This window comes from Apodemus sylvaticus, chromosome 9 (genome assembly GCF_947179515.1).
Source record: "Apodemus sylvaticus chromosome 9, mApoSyl1.1, whole genome shotgun sequence".
NCBI lineage: Eukaryota > Metazoa > Chordata > Mammalia > Rodentia > Muridae > Apodemus > Apodemus sylvaticus.
This window is the reverse complement of record NC_067480.1, coordinates 53878963-53896344: the sequence shown is the minus strand read 5'-3', so window position 1 is coordinate 53896344 and position 17382 is coordinate 53878963. Positions and strand designations below refer to the sequence as shown.

The 17382-nt window shown below is 46.0% G+C and overlaps 1 protein-coding gene across 3 annotated transcripts in view; it reads left to right on the top strand.

Moving 5' to 3' along the window:
- Window positions 1-17003, top strand: part of Cdk15 (cyclin dependent kinase 15) — a 90944-nt gene extending 73941 nt beyond the window's left edge. For 2 of the 3 annotated variants that reach the window (XM_052192655.1, XM_052192654.1), the window contains exons 12-13: window positions 957-1096; window positions 14962-17003. In XM_052192655.1, the coding sequence (XP_052048615.1) occupies window positions 957-1096; window positions 14962-15071 (250 nt within the window). In that variant the 3' untranslated portion in view covers window positions 15072-17003. The remainder of the gene's footprint in view (window positions 1-956; window positions 1097-14961) is intronic. The other variant, XM_052192656.1, reaches the window with a different exon arrangement.
- The last annotated feature ends 379 nt before the right edge of the window (window positions 17004-17382 follow it).

The following is a 17382-nucleotide window of genomic DNA, read 5'->3' as shown; positions in this document are numbered from 1 at the left end:
CACGTAGTTCTAGAGGTTGGGAAGTCTGAGGTGAAGGCTCCAGTACATTTAACGTCTGGTGAGGGCACTGTGCTTTATGCCCAATGCCTTCTTGGATGTTTTCACATGGCAGAAGAAACAAAATGTTGCCAAAGTTCCTTGGATGGAGTTATTGAACCCATCCAGAAGGCTCTTTTACCGTAACCTAATTACCTCCCAAGAGCAGACCTCAAGAATACAAACCTCCAGACTGGGGGAGGGCTTTTTCCTTGGCTGATGTGTCTGCATTTGTGTGATAGCTGGGTGAAGGGCAGAAGCCCACTAGGGCTCACTTTTGCCTTACACCTCCCAGAGCTAGCCACCTGATGACGTGTGGTAGTTGTTCATCTCCAGATATATACAGATGAGCACAAGGCCCGCTTGAGGGTGAACCAGTGTTGGGATCTGAGTACCTGATTATTGCTCCTGCCCAGCTCCATGCCAAGAGGAACAAAGGAAACTTCTTAGCTGATAACCCTGGGGCCCAAATCCTGTTAAAAAGGACATTTCCACTCTCTGGAACGGCCTCCCTCCGTCCTCCCCTCCAGGACTCCATGCATTCTGTCTTTGGTATCCAGAACCTGGAACATTCTGCCAGCTAGGCCTTTCTGCTTGGGTGGAGCTGCAGTGTTCCTCCAAGAAGAAACCTTAATTATAGATTTCTGCCTCTGTAATCACAAATCTGTGACCCCTGTGCACATTGTGCCTAGGGACATGGTGAAGGTTATGGTTGCTGCTGTGTCCCTTCCTCCTAGTGACAGACCAGGTAAGAGTTTTGAGTTGGGTTATTTACACTTGCTATCTGTGGCCCAGGAAGGGCATGATGGAGACACGTTAAGCCCCGTTACCTCTTCCTCCCCTTTTTTATCCATCGCTCCCCTTGTCTTTTGCAGAATAGTGGCCTCTAGAGAGACTATTTGTCCCTTCCACTTTTCCAGGCTTGGTGGAGTTCCTGAAGCTGAAGACTTGGCCTCCCAGATGCTAAAAGGCTTCCCCAGGGACCGTGTGTCAGCCCAAGAAGCACTCGTTCACGATTATTTCAGTGTCCTGCCATCCCAGTTGTACCAGCTTCCTGATGGTGAGTGTGTGTGCACATGAGTAGTGTTAGTGTGTGCAGGTGAGTGTGTTTGAGTGTGCATATGCATATGAGTATGTGTCAGTGAGTGTGTGTGTGCACACACATGTGTGCACACATATGCATCAAGTCTCATCTTAATGAGGGTTTTCCCTCCGCAATGACAAGTCATAGAGTTTGCAACCAGAAGTGAAGTCAGAGACTAATTTGCTTTCCAGAAAGAAGCATGGGGACCCAGCCTCACCTGAGCTTTGAGTAAGATTCTTTAGTACTCTGAAGTACCGGTAGGGATAGGGGACAAGGATCTCCTTGTAATGGCGCAAACCTTTCTTACACACAAGTATATAGTTAGAAATTGGCGGCAATTTGGTTGCCTGAGGTATTTGCTTTCGCTAGCGTCTGACAGGACAAGCAAAAGCAATGTTTCTAATAAGCTGCTTCCCTCTTGCACAGAGAGTAAGCGCAGAGGTGACATGCATATGTCAGGGAAGAGAGATGGGCCCTTCTTGATTGGTAACACAATGCTGCAGAAGGAAGCTGGGAGGTTGGACTCTGGAGGAAGGGAAGTGTCCTCCCAGGCTAGCTGCCCACTACGAACACAGGTTACCCTGAAACCCGCCTTTGCTGCCGGTGCCTGAGTCACCCTCCAGATCTGAAATCTGCTGCCGGATCACATGGCAGGAGCTCCTCTTGGGTTTCTCAGAATGCAGCCAGGAATGGCTACAAGGAAGATGTGGGTGGCGGTCAAGGCATGGGCTGTTCAGGGTGGGCTGGGGAGCGGATCCTTAGGTGAGGTTCCTTTGAAAATATCCACATTCAATGGAAAATCGTTGTTTGAAGTCCCAAGCCAAAGAAAAGAAAACTGAGCAGGAAGGCCTGGAGGTCAGCCTGGGAAGAGGCGAATAGGGCGGAGTGGGGTGGGAGTCGGGGCGGGGTGTCCTGAGGCGCAGAGCCATTGCTCCGGAGGCGTAGGCCCGGCGTGGCCAGGCTTTGTAAGAACAGTTTTCCTAGATCTCAAACATCATCATGAACCAGCACAAATCTCTTAGTTTGGGACTATTGAGGAATTTTATTATTAAAGTGAATCACTTAAGATCTCTAAAAATAACCGTCATTATACATCTGAGGTTAATATCTTACTTAACCCTGTAAGAAGAGGCAGCCATTAGAATTTATTAAGCTGCCATTAAGTGTCAAGAACACATGAAGTGCTATAAAAGTTGAGGAAAACAAGAGGCTTGGCCTTGGCCTTGAGGATCTTACGGAGTGGGAGGAAAAGGGGGTGAAGAAGAGGAAACAGGGTACCTTTTACACTTATTAGCACAAATCATATCAGAACAGCTAAAGTCTGTGTATATAATCAGCTGCAGATGTTCAGAGACGTGTGGAAGGTGACTCCGGAGAAACGGGGATAATCTGAGAGAGACGGATGAGCCTGGAGGGGAATCTGGAAAGGACGACAGATGGGGTTGGGCTAGCGGCTCAAAGAAAGGCTTTGCAGCAGAGCTAGCGCCCACCCTTTCCTGGCACCTCTGCCTCAGGTGGGTCCAGCCTGCCTGTCCTGTTCTGCTGTCTTTTCCCATCTGTGCCTAAGACCCTTCTCCCTCAGGACACCTAACTCTACCACACCCCATACATGTATGGCATGTTTGTCTGTACACAACACTCACATCCCTCTACTTAAAGAAATGTCCTCTGTTAGCTTGCTGCACGGTCTGTTATTCTGGACGCTGAGAACTGCTGGGGTTATCAAGGTTTTCTGGGCACCAGCTTTTCAATTAAGAAGCAGCAATCACTATCCAAACAGATGTATTATATGTTCATAGGAACTTGGATTTTGATTTTTCCTAGAACTCAGAAGCGAAGTTTTCAATCAATGGACTCTGGTACATACACCATCTAAAGGTGTGTGTGTGTGTGTGTGTATGCACATGAGTGACGGAGAGAACAATCTGTATTCCTTCTCTGTTCACCCTGCTGCAGAGCCCAAATCTACTTTGACACTTTGAGAAAAATGAAAAGATGGAATCTTGCAGGAGCCTGCCTGAGCTGGGGGAGATGAGGAGTTTGCGCAGCGGGAGGGAAGTTGACTTTTCTTTATACATATAGGGGTTTTTCCATGCAGAGTTTAAATTATGCCTGATAAAAGGAGTTTCGTGGATGTTTCAGTTCTTTCAAATTCTCCTGGCTTCCTCCCAATTAAATGAGGTTTGTCAAAGCCACAGGGCTCTGCTGGCTGCTGCCTCTGCGGACAAGCACTTCCTGCAGCGACATCTCGAATCCCTGAGGGAGAAGATGAAAGGGCCAGCGCCAAGAGACAGGGAAGAGGGGTGCAAGTATGTGTGTGAATGTGTGTGTGTGTGTGTGCTCGTGCATGCGTGTGCGTGTGTGCTTGGAGAAGGTATAGAAATACACATTGAGAGATGTCATTGGGATTGCAGCAAGCAGGCAGAAGAGCAAAGGTATTGGGAAAATTGGAGAGGAAAATGGAGAGGAGCCTCCAGGGTTGTCTGTGTACTTTGACAACAGTGGCCCTCGCACCGGCCACTTCCTCCACTAAGGGCTGTATTCCCTGGGCTGGGCTCCACCACCAGCCTGCCTTTTCATTGCCCCTGGCAAAGAACCTTTGTTAACAGCCTGCTTTGCAGATAGAGAGACCCAGTGGGTAAGCCCAGCTCCCAACCTGCAGGGAGAAAAATCTCCATTGCCGAGGTGGGCTGCTGCAGGCTTGAGAATTGTGAAAAAATAAGATGTATTCGTACAAAAGATGTGCAAGGAGCGTAGCTTTGTTGTCATTAGGGGCAAGAGTTTGCTCTCTGGTAGCATTTCAGCCTGGACGCCATTTAGGGCTGTATATTTACATCAGTTTATTATTCTGGTCGCAGGATAACTGAGTTGTCACTTTAAAATATATTCTGTTTCCCCTTTGATCTGGAAGATGCCAGCTCTTATTGTCTGTCCTCTGAAGAAGACAATTAAGCATGAAGCCTGTGAGTGGAAAATATATTGAGACCAGAGAACAGACAGCCCAAGTCCCCACAGAAGGCTGCTGTGCAAAGTCCCCACAGAATCAAAGAGCAGCTCCCATCCATCTATGCCGATTTTCACCAAGCTGAGTCTCCAACGACACTTTCCCTGGGTTACGGCAGTAAGTTTAGAGCCAGAGGACATTGATCAAAGGTGATTTGCCATGAAAACCCAGGAATTCCAGGATTGGTTCCCATGTGGAGATCACTGTTAAATGGGAAGGAGGGCGTCAGCATTAGAGCAGGGAGCCTGTGGGAATGTCTGCCAAGCTCTTGCTTTCCCTCCTTGACTCTTGAACACCTGAAGAAACATTTGTTGAAGGAGAAATTATTGGTAGTCCCTCTCCAAACACACCCATCAGCAAGCTAATTGCTTTTGCAGATGGCTAGGGAGCACCTCTCTCCACCCAGACACCAGCTCACGGTGCTTGTGGTCCCCACGGCAGCCCGGCCTGGCCAGGCCAGCAATGCAGCCTGTCAGCTGGGGCAGCCAGGGCCTAAATGTAGGCCCCTGGCAGCTCTCTAATCTCAGCTCCAGGTTCAGCCCTTTGCGTAATTCTCTTTGCCCTCAGCGTGAACTTGGGCTCTGGGAAAGGAACACTGGTTAACGATTTGGGGGTGGGGAGTAGAAAATCATTAAGCTGCCCCTAGAAATGGCTCCCCTCCGTTCCTACAGGAAGCCTTCCAAATGTTACCATTACAGAGTTAAGACTGACTTTGGAAGCTCGCCATTTTGAGCACACACACTGATCCACAAGAGGATTTAAAAAAAAAAAAAATCTGGGCCAGTAAATGCCACATGATTTAAGAGTCTGGTCCTTAAGCCCCAGCTCTTGATCATCAAGACATCAAAGGCTGCTCTCTCTCCTCTCTCTCTCTCTCTCTCTCTCTCTCTCTCTCTCTCTCTCTCTTTCTCCCCCCCTCCCTTTTCCCTCTCTCTCTGTCTCATTTTCTATCCTAATCCAGGTTTGAATCCGTCTCTACCATTCCTTCCTGGACTAAATCCCCCCTCCTCCTTTAAAATAGGTCTTGGCATCTTAGGAAAAAAAAATTCAACTTGAAGTTTAAAGGCTTGCCATGTTCCACAAATACTTTTGTAGAAACAATACTCTATGGGCTGCACAGGGGTGGAAAAGCCTGCAGTCCTTCCCTCTGCTTTCCCTCCACCCCTCATACCTCCACTCTGAGAGCTCTGAACTCATTCTTACTGCTGCATTAGCATCAGAGCCATATTTCACTTCACTCCAAAAGGAGGGAAAATGTCTTCTTCTATTATCATGTCTACTTCTACTAACATCTGATGATCCTGTGACATCACTGTTCAAACTCACTTCTCTAGTCTAGGTGTCCTTAACTGTTTCGTGTGTGTGTGTGTGTGTGTGTGTGTGTGTGTGTGTGTGTGTGTATGTGTGTGTGTGTGTGTGTGTGTGTGTGTGTGTGTGTGTGTGTATGTGTGTGTGTGTGTGTGTGTGTGTGAGAGAGAGAGAGAGAGAGAGAGAGAGCGCACGCGTGTGTGCATGTGCCTCCATGTATGGAAGTTGACCTGGGTGTTGTTCCTTAGGAGCTGTCAACCTTGATTTTTGAGATGGGCGACAGGACCGCTCACAGGGTCTGGGCCTCACTGGTTTAGACTAGGCTGGTTTGCAGTCAGGTTACACAGATCTACTCTCCTCCCCAGCACTGATGCTATAAGCTCTTTCCACCTAAGTTGGTTTGGGTTTGGGGTTTTGTTTTGTCTTGGTCTTTATTTTTTGCTTGTTTGTTTGTTGTTTTGATTTTTGAGACAGGGTTTCTCTGTGTAGCCCTGGATGTCCTCACTTTGTACACCAGGCTATCCTCAAACTCAAATCTGCCTGCCCCTGCCTCCAGAAAGCTGGGATTAAAGGTGTGCACCACCAAGACCAGCAGTCAACCAGCTTCACCTCAGTGGTGTTTACATGGAGGATGCTGAGATTCAAGCTCAGCTCCAGGCTCAGTCTCAGGTCCTCATGCTTGTCACCCCAGGTGGGCTCCTGCTGCTTCTTTTCTCCACCTCCCTGTCTCTCTCTGACTCTCTGTCTCTCTGTCTTTCTCTCTGTCTCTGTCTCTCTGTCTCTATCTCTCTGTTTCTATGTCTTTCTGTCTCTGTCTCTCTGTCTCTCTCTGTCTCTGTCTCTCTGTCTCTCTCTATCTCTCTGTCTCTATCTCTCTGTCTCTGTCTCTGTCTCTCTGTCTCTCTCTATGTCTCTGTCTCTCTGTCTCTCTCTATCTCTCTGTCTCTGTCTCTCTGTCTCTCTCTCTCTCTCTCTCTCTCTCTCTCTCTCTCTCTCTCTCTTGGGGATTAAACCCAGGACCTCACACATTCTAGGCAAGTGCTCTCCTACTGAGCCTTAGCCTTAGGTTAAATTTCTTTAATTATCCCACCATATACATATCAAATATAAGTTCTGCTTCTCCCGCGTTCTTAGTCATTGGTATTATTGTGGTCATTGGTATTATTGTGGTCATTGGTATTAATACTGTGGTATTATAGAATTCTTCATAGTTTTATCTCTAAGACTCAGGACCCAGCATAGCATCAGGTTTCTAACAGTGGGCAATTTATGTTTCAGTTTATCCACCCTTCCCTGGGAAGTGTGCTGTTGAAAACGAGACAAGGGTTTAGGCATGGACATTACCCTCCAAGAGCACACAGTCCTTAAGGCAATGGATGAGGCTGGGATGTGACCCACTACAGTCAGTTGCTGACACATGCAGAGGTTAACGCCACTGTGGAGAGCCAGAACTGTGAGCAGACTGGTCTGGAATAGTGGGCTGGGGAGTTGGCTCAGTGGGCGAGTGTTTTCAGTGTGAGCATGAGGACCCGAGTTCAAATCCCCTGCTCTCATGTAAAGTGGGGTACGGGCCAGGCATGGTGGCACACACCTTTAATGCCAGAATTCAGGAGGAAGAGGCAGAAGGGTCTCTAAGTCTAAAGCCACCCTGGTTTACAGAGTGAGTTCCAGCACAATGAAACCTTGTCTTGAAAACAACAACAACAAAGTGGGCATCACCTCAGCATTCGGGACAGCCAGCCTAGCTAAGCTGCTTCTGTTTGTTGATTGATTAATTGATTGATTGATTGATTGATTATTTATTTATTTATTTATTTTTGGACTTGAGATTCTTGCATAGACTAGGAATGCAGTGACAGATACTGTTATCACTGAATTCACCAGGATTCCATTTCATTCTCTCAATGAATTTGCTCCAACTAAAGGTGGAAATATTTCTATTGTTTTTTTTTAATTTTATAGTTAATATTTATTTTACATCCTCATTACAGTTTCCTCTCTATCCTCTCCTCCTACTCCCTCCCCACTGTTTATTGCTTTTTAAAAAAATATTTATTTTCTGGGCATGAATGTTTTGCCAATGTGCATACCTGTGTACCATGTGTGCGCCTGGTGCTCACAGGTGGAAGAGGGTATTGGATCCTCTGGGAGTGGAGTTACAGCATCCTCTGGAAGAGCAGTAAGTTCTCCTACCCACTGAGCCTGTGCATTGCTTTTGTATCCAGTTTACTCAACATTTAATTAAACTATGTTTGAGGCCAAGTTTCAAAGTCTGGGTGTGGGGAAGAAGGAAGAGAGACTTGCCTGCCACCACCACTCTCTCTTTGTGAGTATGAGTGTGTGTGTGTGTGTGTGTTTCCTGAGGCAGAGTCTTGCTACTTAGCTTTGACTGGCTTGAAACTTACTAAGTAAACCAGGATAGCCTCAAACTTGTGAGCCATCTTCCCACCTTGACCACCCAAGTGTGAGGATCGTGGGTGTGTGCCACATAGCAGGAACTAAACAATCTAATACAGACACTCTCTCTATCATTCATTCATTGTTTCTTTCTTTTTCTTTTTTTCATTTGTTTGTTCATTCACTCGTGTGTGTGTGTGTGTGTGTGTGTGTGTGTGTGTGTGTGATGTGTTGTTTTTGAGACAGTTATCACTGGGACTTGGACCTCATAGATTAGTCTGATTGACCAGCGAGTCTCAAGCATCTACACCCCAGGGCTGGAATTAAGGGCCTTTACTACCACGCCTAAATTTTCTGTTTGTTTGTTTGTTTGTTTGTTTTCAAGACAGGATTTCTTTGTGTACCTCTGGCTGACATAGTACTCACTATGCAGACTAGGCTGGCCTAGAACCCAGAGATCCACATCTCCCGAGCGCTGGCTGGGATGTCTGACATTTTTATGGTTCTGGGGATCAAACTGGAATCTTCATGTTTGTACAGCAAGCACCTTACAGCCGGAACTATTTTGCCTCTTTCTCCACCGTTTAAATTGCTTATTACACAGTATTTTTTTTAAAAGCAATCAATTAAGAAGCAAACTGAGGGCCATGAGATGGCTCAGTGGATAAAGGCGCTCACTGGCAAGCCTGGCGACCTGAGTTCAATCCCTGGGCCCCCAGGTAGAAGAGAACTGACTCCTGCGAGTTGTCCTCTAACCTCTCCACACAGGTGCTGTGGTATGAGCACAGCACCCTCGCACACATACAGAAAATTTAAAAAATGTAATGAAAAATTGAAAAAAATAAAAGAAGCCAACAGGGAAGTGTCTAATGTAACAGATGTAGTCACTTTCTTCCTTAGAGTCGTCCTCAGCACATCCCCACACGGTAGAAGCAGAGCTGTGGCTCTCCATGCAGCTCACATTTGTGTCAGCCAACTAGCCCTCAATCCCACCACGCCTGTGGACGTGCTTAAATTTATTGGCATCACAGATTCAAAGAGTCTCTAAGTAAAGATGAATCATTCAGGAAAGAATGAGACCTTAGGCAGGGAAAGGACCCTTAAGGCCGTTTAGCTATTCCTTTATCAGAGAGAAATCTCATTGACACTGGAGAAAGCGTCACCTTTATTGGCATCTGTGTGCTTTAAATAGATCTCACTCAACCTAGGCTGGAATGACTACTCTCATATCACAGATTTAGAAGTTGATACTGCCAGACTGTAGTGGTGCACACCTGCGATCTCAGTACTCAAGAGGCTGAGGCAGGAGGATGGCAAGGGTGAGGCTAGGCTAGCCTACCTAGGAAGACTGTCTCAAACAAAAAAAAAAAAAAAAAAAACAGAAATTGGGGTTGAAAGTGGAGTCACCCAGTTGGAAGAGGAGGAGCCAGGACTCACTCTCATGAGGCTCCAGCCCACTCTCCCCAAAATTCATTCCATACTCAAAAACACTACAGCCAGACTGGGCTGGCTCTGAGTCAAGGTCCACCCCAGGCCCAGCTTGTGGCTGCTCTGTGTATTGTAAAGTCGCTCTGGGAAAGGGTCCACCGTGCCCAGGTTGAGCGGTTCATACCTCGGATTTGACATGGTATGAAAGTTCACACCCCAGCGGCCCCTCCCCTGGGCTCCTCCCAGCATCTGCTGCTCTTACTCTATGATGCTGTCTGCAAGCACCCTTGGGTCTTAAGACTTCTTCCTCAATGGCAGTCACTGGTTTTGTTTTAGAAAAAACAAGAATCAAATGAAAATGGAAGAAAGGCATAAACAGCAATTTGTTCAAGAGGAAAGGAAAGCAAAGAGGCAGCCAACACATGGGAGACAGCGTTGGAGGGTGGGGTTGAGAGGGCGGGGTCGAGGGCGGGGCCCTTCCTTCAGCCAACAACTCAGCACAGGTGAGGTGCCAATCTAGGCATTTTCTGCTGACAGAAGTGTGGGTCAGGGACTGTGCCTTTTAGCAATATCAGGGTCAACCAACCTTACGGAACAGGAGCTACACAAAGCTGCTCCTAAGTTTTAATCAAGATATGTTTATCCCTGAAATTACCTGGCTAAACAATTGGGCAAGCTTAAAAAAAGCCAAACATGCCAGGCCACGGTGGTTCACGTCTTTCATCTGAGCACTCAGGTGGCAGGGACAAGCAGATCTCTACATTCCAGGCTAGCCTGGTCTAAAGGGTTCCAGTAGAGCCAGGACTTTATAGAGAAATGCTGACTCAAAAAACAAAGCAAAACAAACCTTAGATGATGTATACAAATGTGATATATAAATATATAAATATATATATGTGTGTGTATGTGTGTGTGTGTGTATACACACACACACACCTACACATATAATGGTTTGAACATTACAAAGTAAAAATAATTTAATTACTGAGCCTGGGACAACGGACTGGATAAATCTTAATGGCTGCTGGGCACACAGTGCTGTGTACCATCTGAAGCCGCTCACAGGACTGTAAAGTGTATTGGAAACACTTCAGCACGTAAGTCCATAAGTTACAGAAACCAGAAAAGTAGGCCCAAGGGTACATTAAGGAGGCCCAGTCCCATTAAGTCACTTAATCCCAGGATCTGAGAGGCAGCCTGGTCACATAGTAATACCTTCTTTCAAAATGAAAGGGAGAAAGAGAGAGAGGATAGAAGAGGAGGAGGACATGGAGGAGGAGGAGGAGGAGGAGGAGGAGGAGGAGGAGGAGGAGGAAAAGAGAAAAGCCAGCAAATGCCTTTAGTCTAGCTCATAAGAGGCAACCAGAGGCGATTCTCTGTGAGTTCAAGGCTAGCCTGGTCTATAGAGCAAATTCCAGGCCATCCATAAATATACAGCAAGACATTGACTCAAAAACCAAAAACAAAATTGAGGATATGAAAAGGCATACTATAATGTACTTATGAAAGTTATTTGCATGTGAACAAAACTGAAAGTTAATACAGAGAATAAAAATGTTCTAGAACATTAGAATCACTTTCCCTCCTTTTCAGAATTTTCTGTAAAGCTGGGGATGCCATTTTTTGGCTTTAAGAAAGAATTAAAGCAAAACTGTACAAGGTTTCTGAGCTCTGGACTGAGAATCAAAGTTTTTACTTGTTTTTTGTTTTTGTTTTTGTTTTTCCCTTTCCTAAACCCCAGATGTAGCACTAGCCTTCATAAGCCTTGATTTTTTTTTTCCATCTGCACAGTGGGTTAACAATAGTTTCCTTTAACCCATTATGAACTGAACATTTATGAAACCTTCAGCTCACTAAATACAAGGGTTCAGTTAAGTGTGGTTCTAGAAGATGAGAAGCAAGACAGAGAAGAAAGATAAATAGGTACTAATTACTTTTAAAAGAAAAGACCCCCATTACTTTAATGGGAGACTACTGTGTTCTGTGCTCCTGGTCTGAGCTGTAAGTGCACTCTGTGTTCGTTAGCAACTTCAGTTTAAGGTACCCCGTGATCCTTCGGGCTTTGACGGTTCCGAAGCTGCCATATCTCCACATGAGCCAAGCTGTCGGCCTTCTCATGCAGAAGTGTGTGCTCTGAGTAATCTGACACAGCAAGCAGCTGCAGCTGATGAATTGATGCTGTTCAAGAACAACACAGAATCACACGACCAGGGAAATAGCAAAGAAACTTCTCAGGGCTAGCTTAGTTCCCAAGATCCTTGCGACTGACTCTCGCTCTCTCCTGTAGCCAGTGCAGACAAGGGAGATTTGATTATCTTGTTTCCTGTGGTGGTGATTCAGCTCCCCAATCCCATTAAGTCACTTTCTGCACTCCAGTGCACCAGGCTTCCCCAGGTTATCAGTGCAGGGAGAGTAAACGGAGACCCTGGGATCGGATTTCTAAGAAAGAGAGTCAAAGCAAGGTTTGAAAGGGGTGACAGCCAGCTGCCAGGAGCCCAGGAACTCAATTAGACCGAGAGACAACTATCTCATTATCTCCTCTGAAATGATCTAAATACACAAGAATCTAAAAGTTTTAAATAAACTTGTCTTACCGACAGCCTAGATGACTGAATTTCCCTTCTCAAAAAAACTTTTAAGCACCCACTTTCGTATTTATTTATTCTAAGCGCAAAGCAGCTGTGATAATTACGCTGTCAGATTCACTAAGCTAATGAGCAGTCACTGGGAGTGGAAGCTTGCCTGGCGAGATCACTGAGGGAGAGCCGTCTGCCGCCTCCCTCCCTCCCGGCTTCTCTCCTTTCCTTCCTATCTTTTTCTTCCCTGGCTTTTACATTTTCTTTACTGTGACTTAGGAAGGAGAGTCTGGCAATCCACAGCAACTTGAATCCTTTTGATTAGTTTCTCTCTCCTCTCTCCCTCTCCTCTTCTCTCCTCTCCTCTCCTCTCCTCTTTCTCAGCCCCTTCTTCCTCTCTCTCCCTCTTCTCTCTCCTTTCCTCTTCCTCTTTTCCTCCCCCCTTCTCCTCTTCCCTCCTCTCCCCTCCCCCTCCTCCCCTCTCCCTTTCTTCTCTTCTCCCACCCAACTCCTATCCCTGCTTCTGAGGGGCAAGGAAGCCCCAGGGTAACGCAAGCCTTTCATGCCACTGTCTCCAAGGCAAGAAGAGATTTCTCCTGGAGACAAACTCCTAAATCAGCTTGGATTTGAGCTGACGGAGAGTCTGCTAAGTGTACACAACGTCTATTTTAGCTGTTTAACTGTTAATGCTGGAATGTGAGCTGAAGGATACTACAAGAGGGATGTTATAGCATCCCTGTGAAAAATGTCTTATTTGGATCAGCAAAAATTAATCCTCCCCACCCCCCATTCCAGCCTAGCAAATCTATTATTTTAAACCAACAATGTCAGAACTGCAGGTTTCCCACATCATTGATACAGAGAAGTCCAGATCGAGCAAGGCAGGGCCAACAGTGCAGGCTTCTTTCTTCCCCTTGGGTGTGAGCAGCCTCAAGCAAACAACATCATCACGATACGTTATGCCTTTGCTGTGCCAAACATATCAGAGACGCTCTGTCTCTGATAAATTATGAGCTATCAGACCATGGGCCTGGAAAAGCAAGGCCTGCTTGTGAGGACGCTGAGAGCAGATTCTGTGCTCGCACTTGGAGACCTGGGCCCCTGCTCTGCTCTGCTCTGTTCAGGCCCCAGCAATGGTAACTGTTCAGTGCCTGCTTCGTGTCAGGAACTGTGGAAGGTGTCTCACACACGTGTTTGTGTTTAGCTCACAGCAGTCTGCGGAGAAGTTGTTTTCCCCCTCTCGCACAGATGAGTCCCTTAACTGAATGTTAACATTGGAAGGACTTGGCTCATCGCCTCCCTGAGTGTGCGCAGAGATAGCAGGTGTGTGATAAACACAGGTGTTTGTGGAACTGCACACTGCCAGGGTGCCCACCCAATCAAATACAGACTTTCCCTGATGGGCGGTGCTTTCATTTAAGAGTTGTTTATAGGGGGCTGGAGAGATGGCTCAGCAAGTAAGAGCACTGACTGCTCTTCCGAAGGTCCTGAGTTCAAATCCCAGCAACCACACGGTGGCTCACAACCATCTGTAATGGGATCTGACACTCTCTTCTGATGTGTCTGAAGACAGCCACAGTGTACTTACATATAATAAATAAATCTAAAAAAAAAAAAGAGTTGTTTATACATTATAATGGGGTGAAAGCCATATGCACTCAGTAGAAACCATAAAATGGGCCTTCCGTGCCCATGGGTTCCATGACTGTGCCCGTCAGTTTCAGATTCAGACAACCCCGCATATTCAGGGGAAAGTGCATCTTAACATAGAAAGTACCTGACATAGACCAATTTTCTCTTGTCATTATTTTCTTTAAGATGCTGTGTAACTATTTACACAGAGTGTACCACATTAGGTGTGATTTAGAGACACAGGAGTTCTGGAACCAAGGCCCATGGGATGCCTTTATTCCAAGTTTTGGTCACTTTGGGGTCTAGCAATGCACTCTATCCACACTGGGTCATAGTGGATTGTTACTCGTTTCCAGTAGCACAGTCTCAAGGTGGAAATAACCAGCTTTATGCAGTGTCCAGCATTGCTAAGATCTGATGTTCCATATGTTAGGTATGGTAAATGCTTGTTATTGTTGTTTTGAGATAGGGTCTTAGTAAATGCATTTTTGGATTCATTTATTTTGGGTGTATTTGTCTGCATGTGTTTCTACACACCAGAAGAGGGCATCGGATCCTGTGGGCCTACAGTTATAGCCCATTGTGAGCCACTATGTGGGTGCTGAGAATTGAAGTCAAGACTTCTGAGAGAATGGTCAGTGCTCTTAACTGCTAAGCCATCTCTCTAGCCCTGTTAAATGCATTTTTGATAGAGCTGGAGAGATGTCTCAATGGTTAAAAGCAAGAGCTGTTTTTCCTGAGGACCAATTCCTAGGTTCCATTCCCAGCACCAACACTGCAGCATATCTATACCTCTAGTCTCAGGGGACCTGATGTCCCATTGACCTCCACAGGCCCTGCATGCACAGTGCACAGACATACATATAGGCAAAACACCCACACACATAAAAGATAAATTTAAAATTACGCTTTGATTTATGATATTTATTGTCTTTCTTTTATGCTGGGGATTGAACCCAAGGGTTTACAGTGGCTTACCAGGATATATCCCCGTGGTAAGTCAAAAAACACCTGTCTTTGTAAGGATGTAAGGATGAAGGTACTACATAAAGATATTTCAATTTTTTTCTTAATTTATTAAAGTCATGCTTTAGAGTTTATTTAGACTATGTTTGGAGAAGAAGGTATCTGACAAAGTTTTAAACCTTCCTCGGGATATCTAGCCCACTTGCTGCTCTCTGCCTGAGCTGGTAGGAGTACAGTCTACACACTGCTCCTTGGCACACGGCTCTAACGCTTCCCCGTGGGTGCCAGACCCTTCCCCAATTTCATCTACTATGTTTGGTGAGTGTGCACTGAACAGAGCTAAATTGGGAGCACTTGACAACTATTACAGATTTGGTAACATACCCCGAGTCAGTATAAATTAGTAGTAAGTCTGCTTATTTTGACATCTCTTTGGGTATCGGATGTTACAACAGGCAGACAAAAATATGTGTACTATAGAAGAGTTACGGAAATACTGTATCGATGATCTTCTCTTTTCTTCCCTACAGAGGAGTCTCTGTTTGCAGTTTCGGGAGTGAAGCTAAAGCCAGAAATGTGTGACCTTCCGGCCTCCTACAGGAAGGGACACTGCCTAGCCGGGGTTAACAAGTGTTGGTGAAAAGAAAAGATGACGTCATGTACATCTCTGCAAGTGAGCGGGCCCAGAACCACAAGCATTGATGGATCCATCACTGCCAGCAGGAGGGAACAGTGTCTGCCTCTGTCCAGGGTCTAGCACTTTATCCCCGCTCCTAAGGCAGCCTCCACAGAACCCCACCTCCTACGCTGAGGGGGAGGTGAGGATGCCATGGCCGCTTCTCCCTCTCCCCTCTCCCCCCACCCTAGCTGTGGTGAGCTCCTGAGTAACAGCCTGAAGAGTTCCACCAATGCTGGTGGAATGAAGAGCTCCCATGACACGGGTCTCCTTAGCTAGGCAGGCCTCTGTGTCAGCTGGCAAGACACAGCAGGGCAAAAGTTGACCAACAGAGCCACTTTTCCCAAAGGCTGCAAGGTTTTCTGGAGTGCAGGATATTCAGTGCTGAAGTGGCATTTCTTGCTAAATCAGAATGCTTTGTCATATTAGTGGTGAATTCTTTTCTCTGTCAGTCCCAAGGAGCAAAGGGCATGATGGTAGATTTTCCCAGAACCATTGTACCCTAAAAGGTATCTGCACAGCTAGCTTCTGCTAGCATGCACGGAAGGCTGGTGGAACACTCCCCAAAGCCAAGTGCAGACACACCCAAGTGTTTCAGGAGCACTTCCTCTACCCAGCCTCTGCCAGGAGTAGAAGGGACAGCAATCTGGGTTTAAAGTGAAACCAGGTGCAGGGCTGGCCAGACCATTAGGTGTCCCTGGCCAGATTCCAAATCATAAGTGCTGTTCTCTGATAGGGCCACCCAGTTGGCAGGCACAGCCTGGCTATGCCTCCTGGTGGAAACCCCTGGGATATCCCCTATGTGTGCACGCCAGTGCCATGCCTGTGGCAGTCTCCTGTTCTTTGTGGCTTTCTCGTGAGTCTCCATCTCTGACTACATCTACAAATCAAAGATGTCTGCTTTCTGGTTCTTCAGCTGCCACACCAACTCTGGTGGAGTCTATGTGACATGGTGAAAGTCATGCTTTCAGACCTGAGGTGTGTGTTCCTCGGAACTTAGCCTCCCTGAGGTCCCTGGCATCCTGCTTCTGCGAGCTGTTCCAGCGCACTGATCAAATTCTGTGGATTTGGGTTCTGTGCCTTGTCGTTCTTGATTTTTATGATAATAGTTAGCATAATGCAACCTGGCATTATCAACCAGATCTTGATAGATCAAGGGCCCAAGGGATGTCCCAGGAAACATTCCTGATAGCATGATCACTCCAGGGCCTACAAAGACTGATGCCAATGAACCTGATGACCAGCACCAGGTAATACCAGACTTAGGTCAAAGAAGATTCATGAATTATTCAACACAAGATCCCCCATTTTTCCAAGCTTTACTCAGAGTTAAGTGGAAGAAAAATGAGATATTTGGAGATGTTATGAATCAGTTATAACAGGAAGAGTTGTTTGTAAAAATCCAGACAAATTGAGTAGTGAAAGGATAAAAGTTCAACAGCTGGTAGGGAAAGACCAGGAAGGTGTGTCAGAAGTTTAGGAGAATGGTCTGGAATTCCAACAACTGTAATATATGGTAGGAAGCATTATTTAGAAGCTGTTGGTGGACTCCTCCAGTAAATAGTGAAACTCCATAAAGGCTCAGGACAACAGCCCCACATTGGCCTGACTGGCCATAAAATATTAATAAAATTTACTAGCTACAGCAAATTTGCTCAGACTATAGCTTGGTAGAATTCTAAAAATAGGTGACTTCAAGTCTGGGTTGATTAACCACTGTCTGGGTACCAAAGGGTTCCCCAAAAACATTTCCTGCTCTGTGTTTTTTAGTTTCAAGTTAAATTGTAAATATGTAAGCTCCCCATCTGATCATCACCTGATGTAACCTGGCATGAAATCAAAAAGTAGTTCCTAAATCATGTGTATATATCTGAGATGTTTACAGAAGTAAAACTGCAGCAGATTCAAACGGCTTTTTGGTGTGTTGTGTCTGTCACTCAGCCGACTCCTTACCTACCTTCTCCCACAGGAGAAGACCCAACCGGGTCTGTCAGTGGCATTCAGCAATGGTTTGTCTTAGGAAAAAAAAAAAAAAAAAGGAAGTTTTGAGTTAGGGCTGCTTCCCAGAGCATTTTATAAAAGGCTTAAGTTTGTGTCTTAACCGTGCACAATTGAAATTACCATCGGCAATATAACCGTGTGGTATTCCCCATGCAAAACATTTTCTAGGGCAGAGTTTTTGGGTCTTTTCTTCTTATGCCATTTGGAGAGTAGGATGAACTCAAATTACAGTCTCCAAGGTGAAGGGTTAATCCCTCACACCATTGTCAAAAAT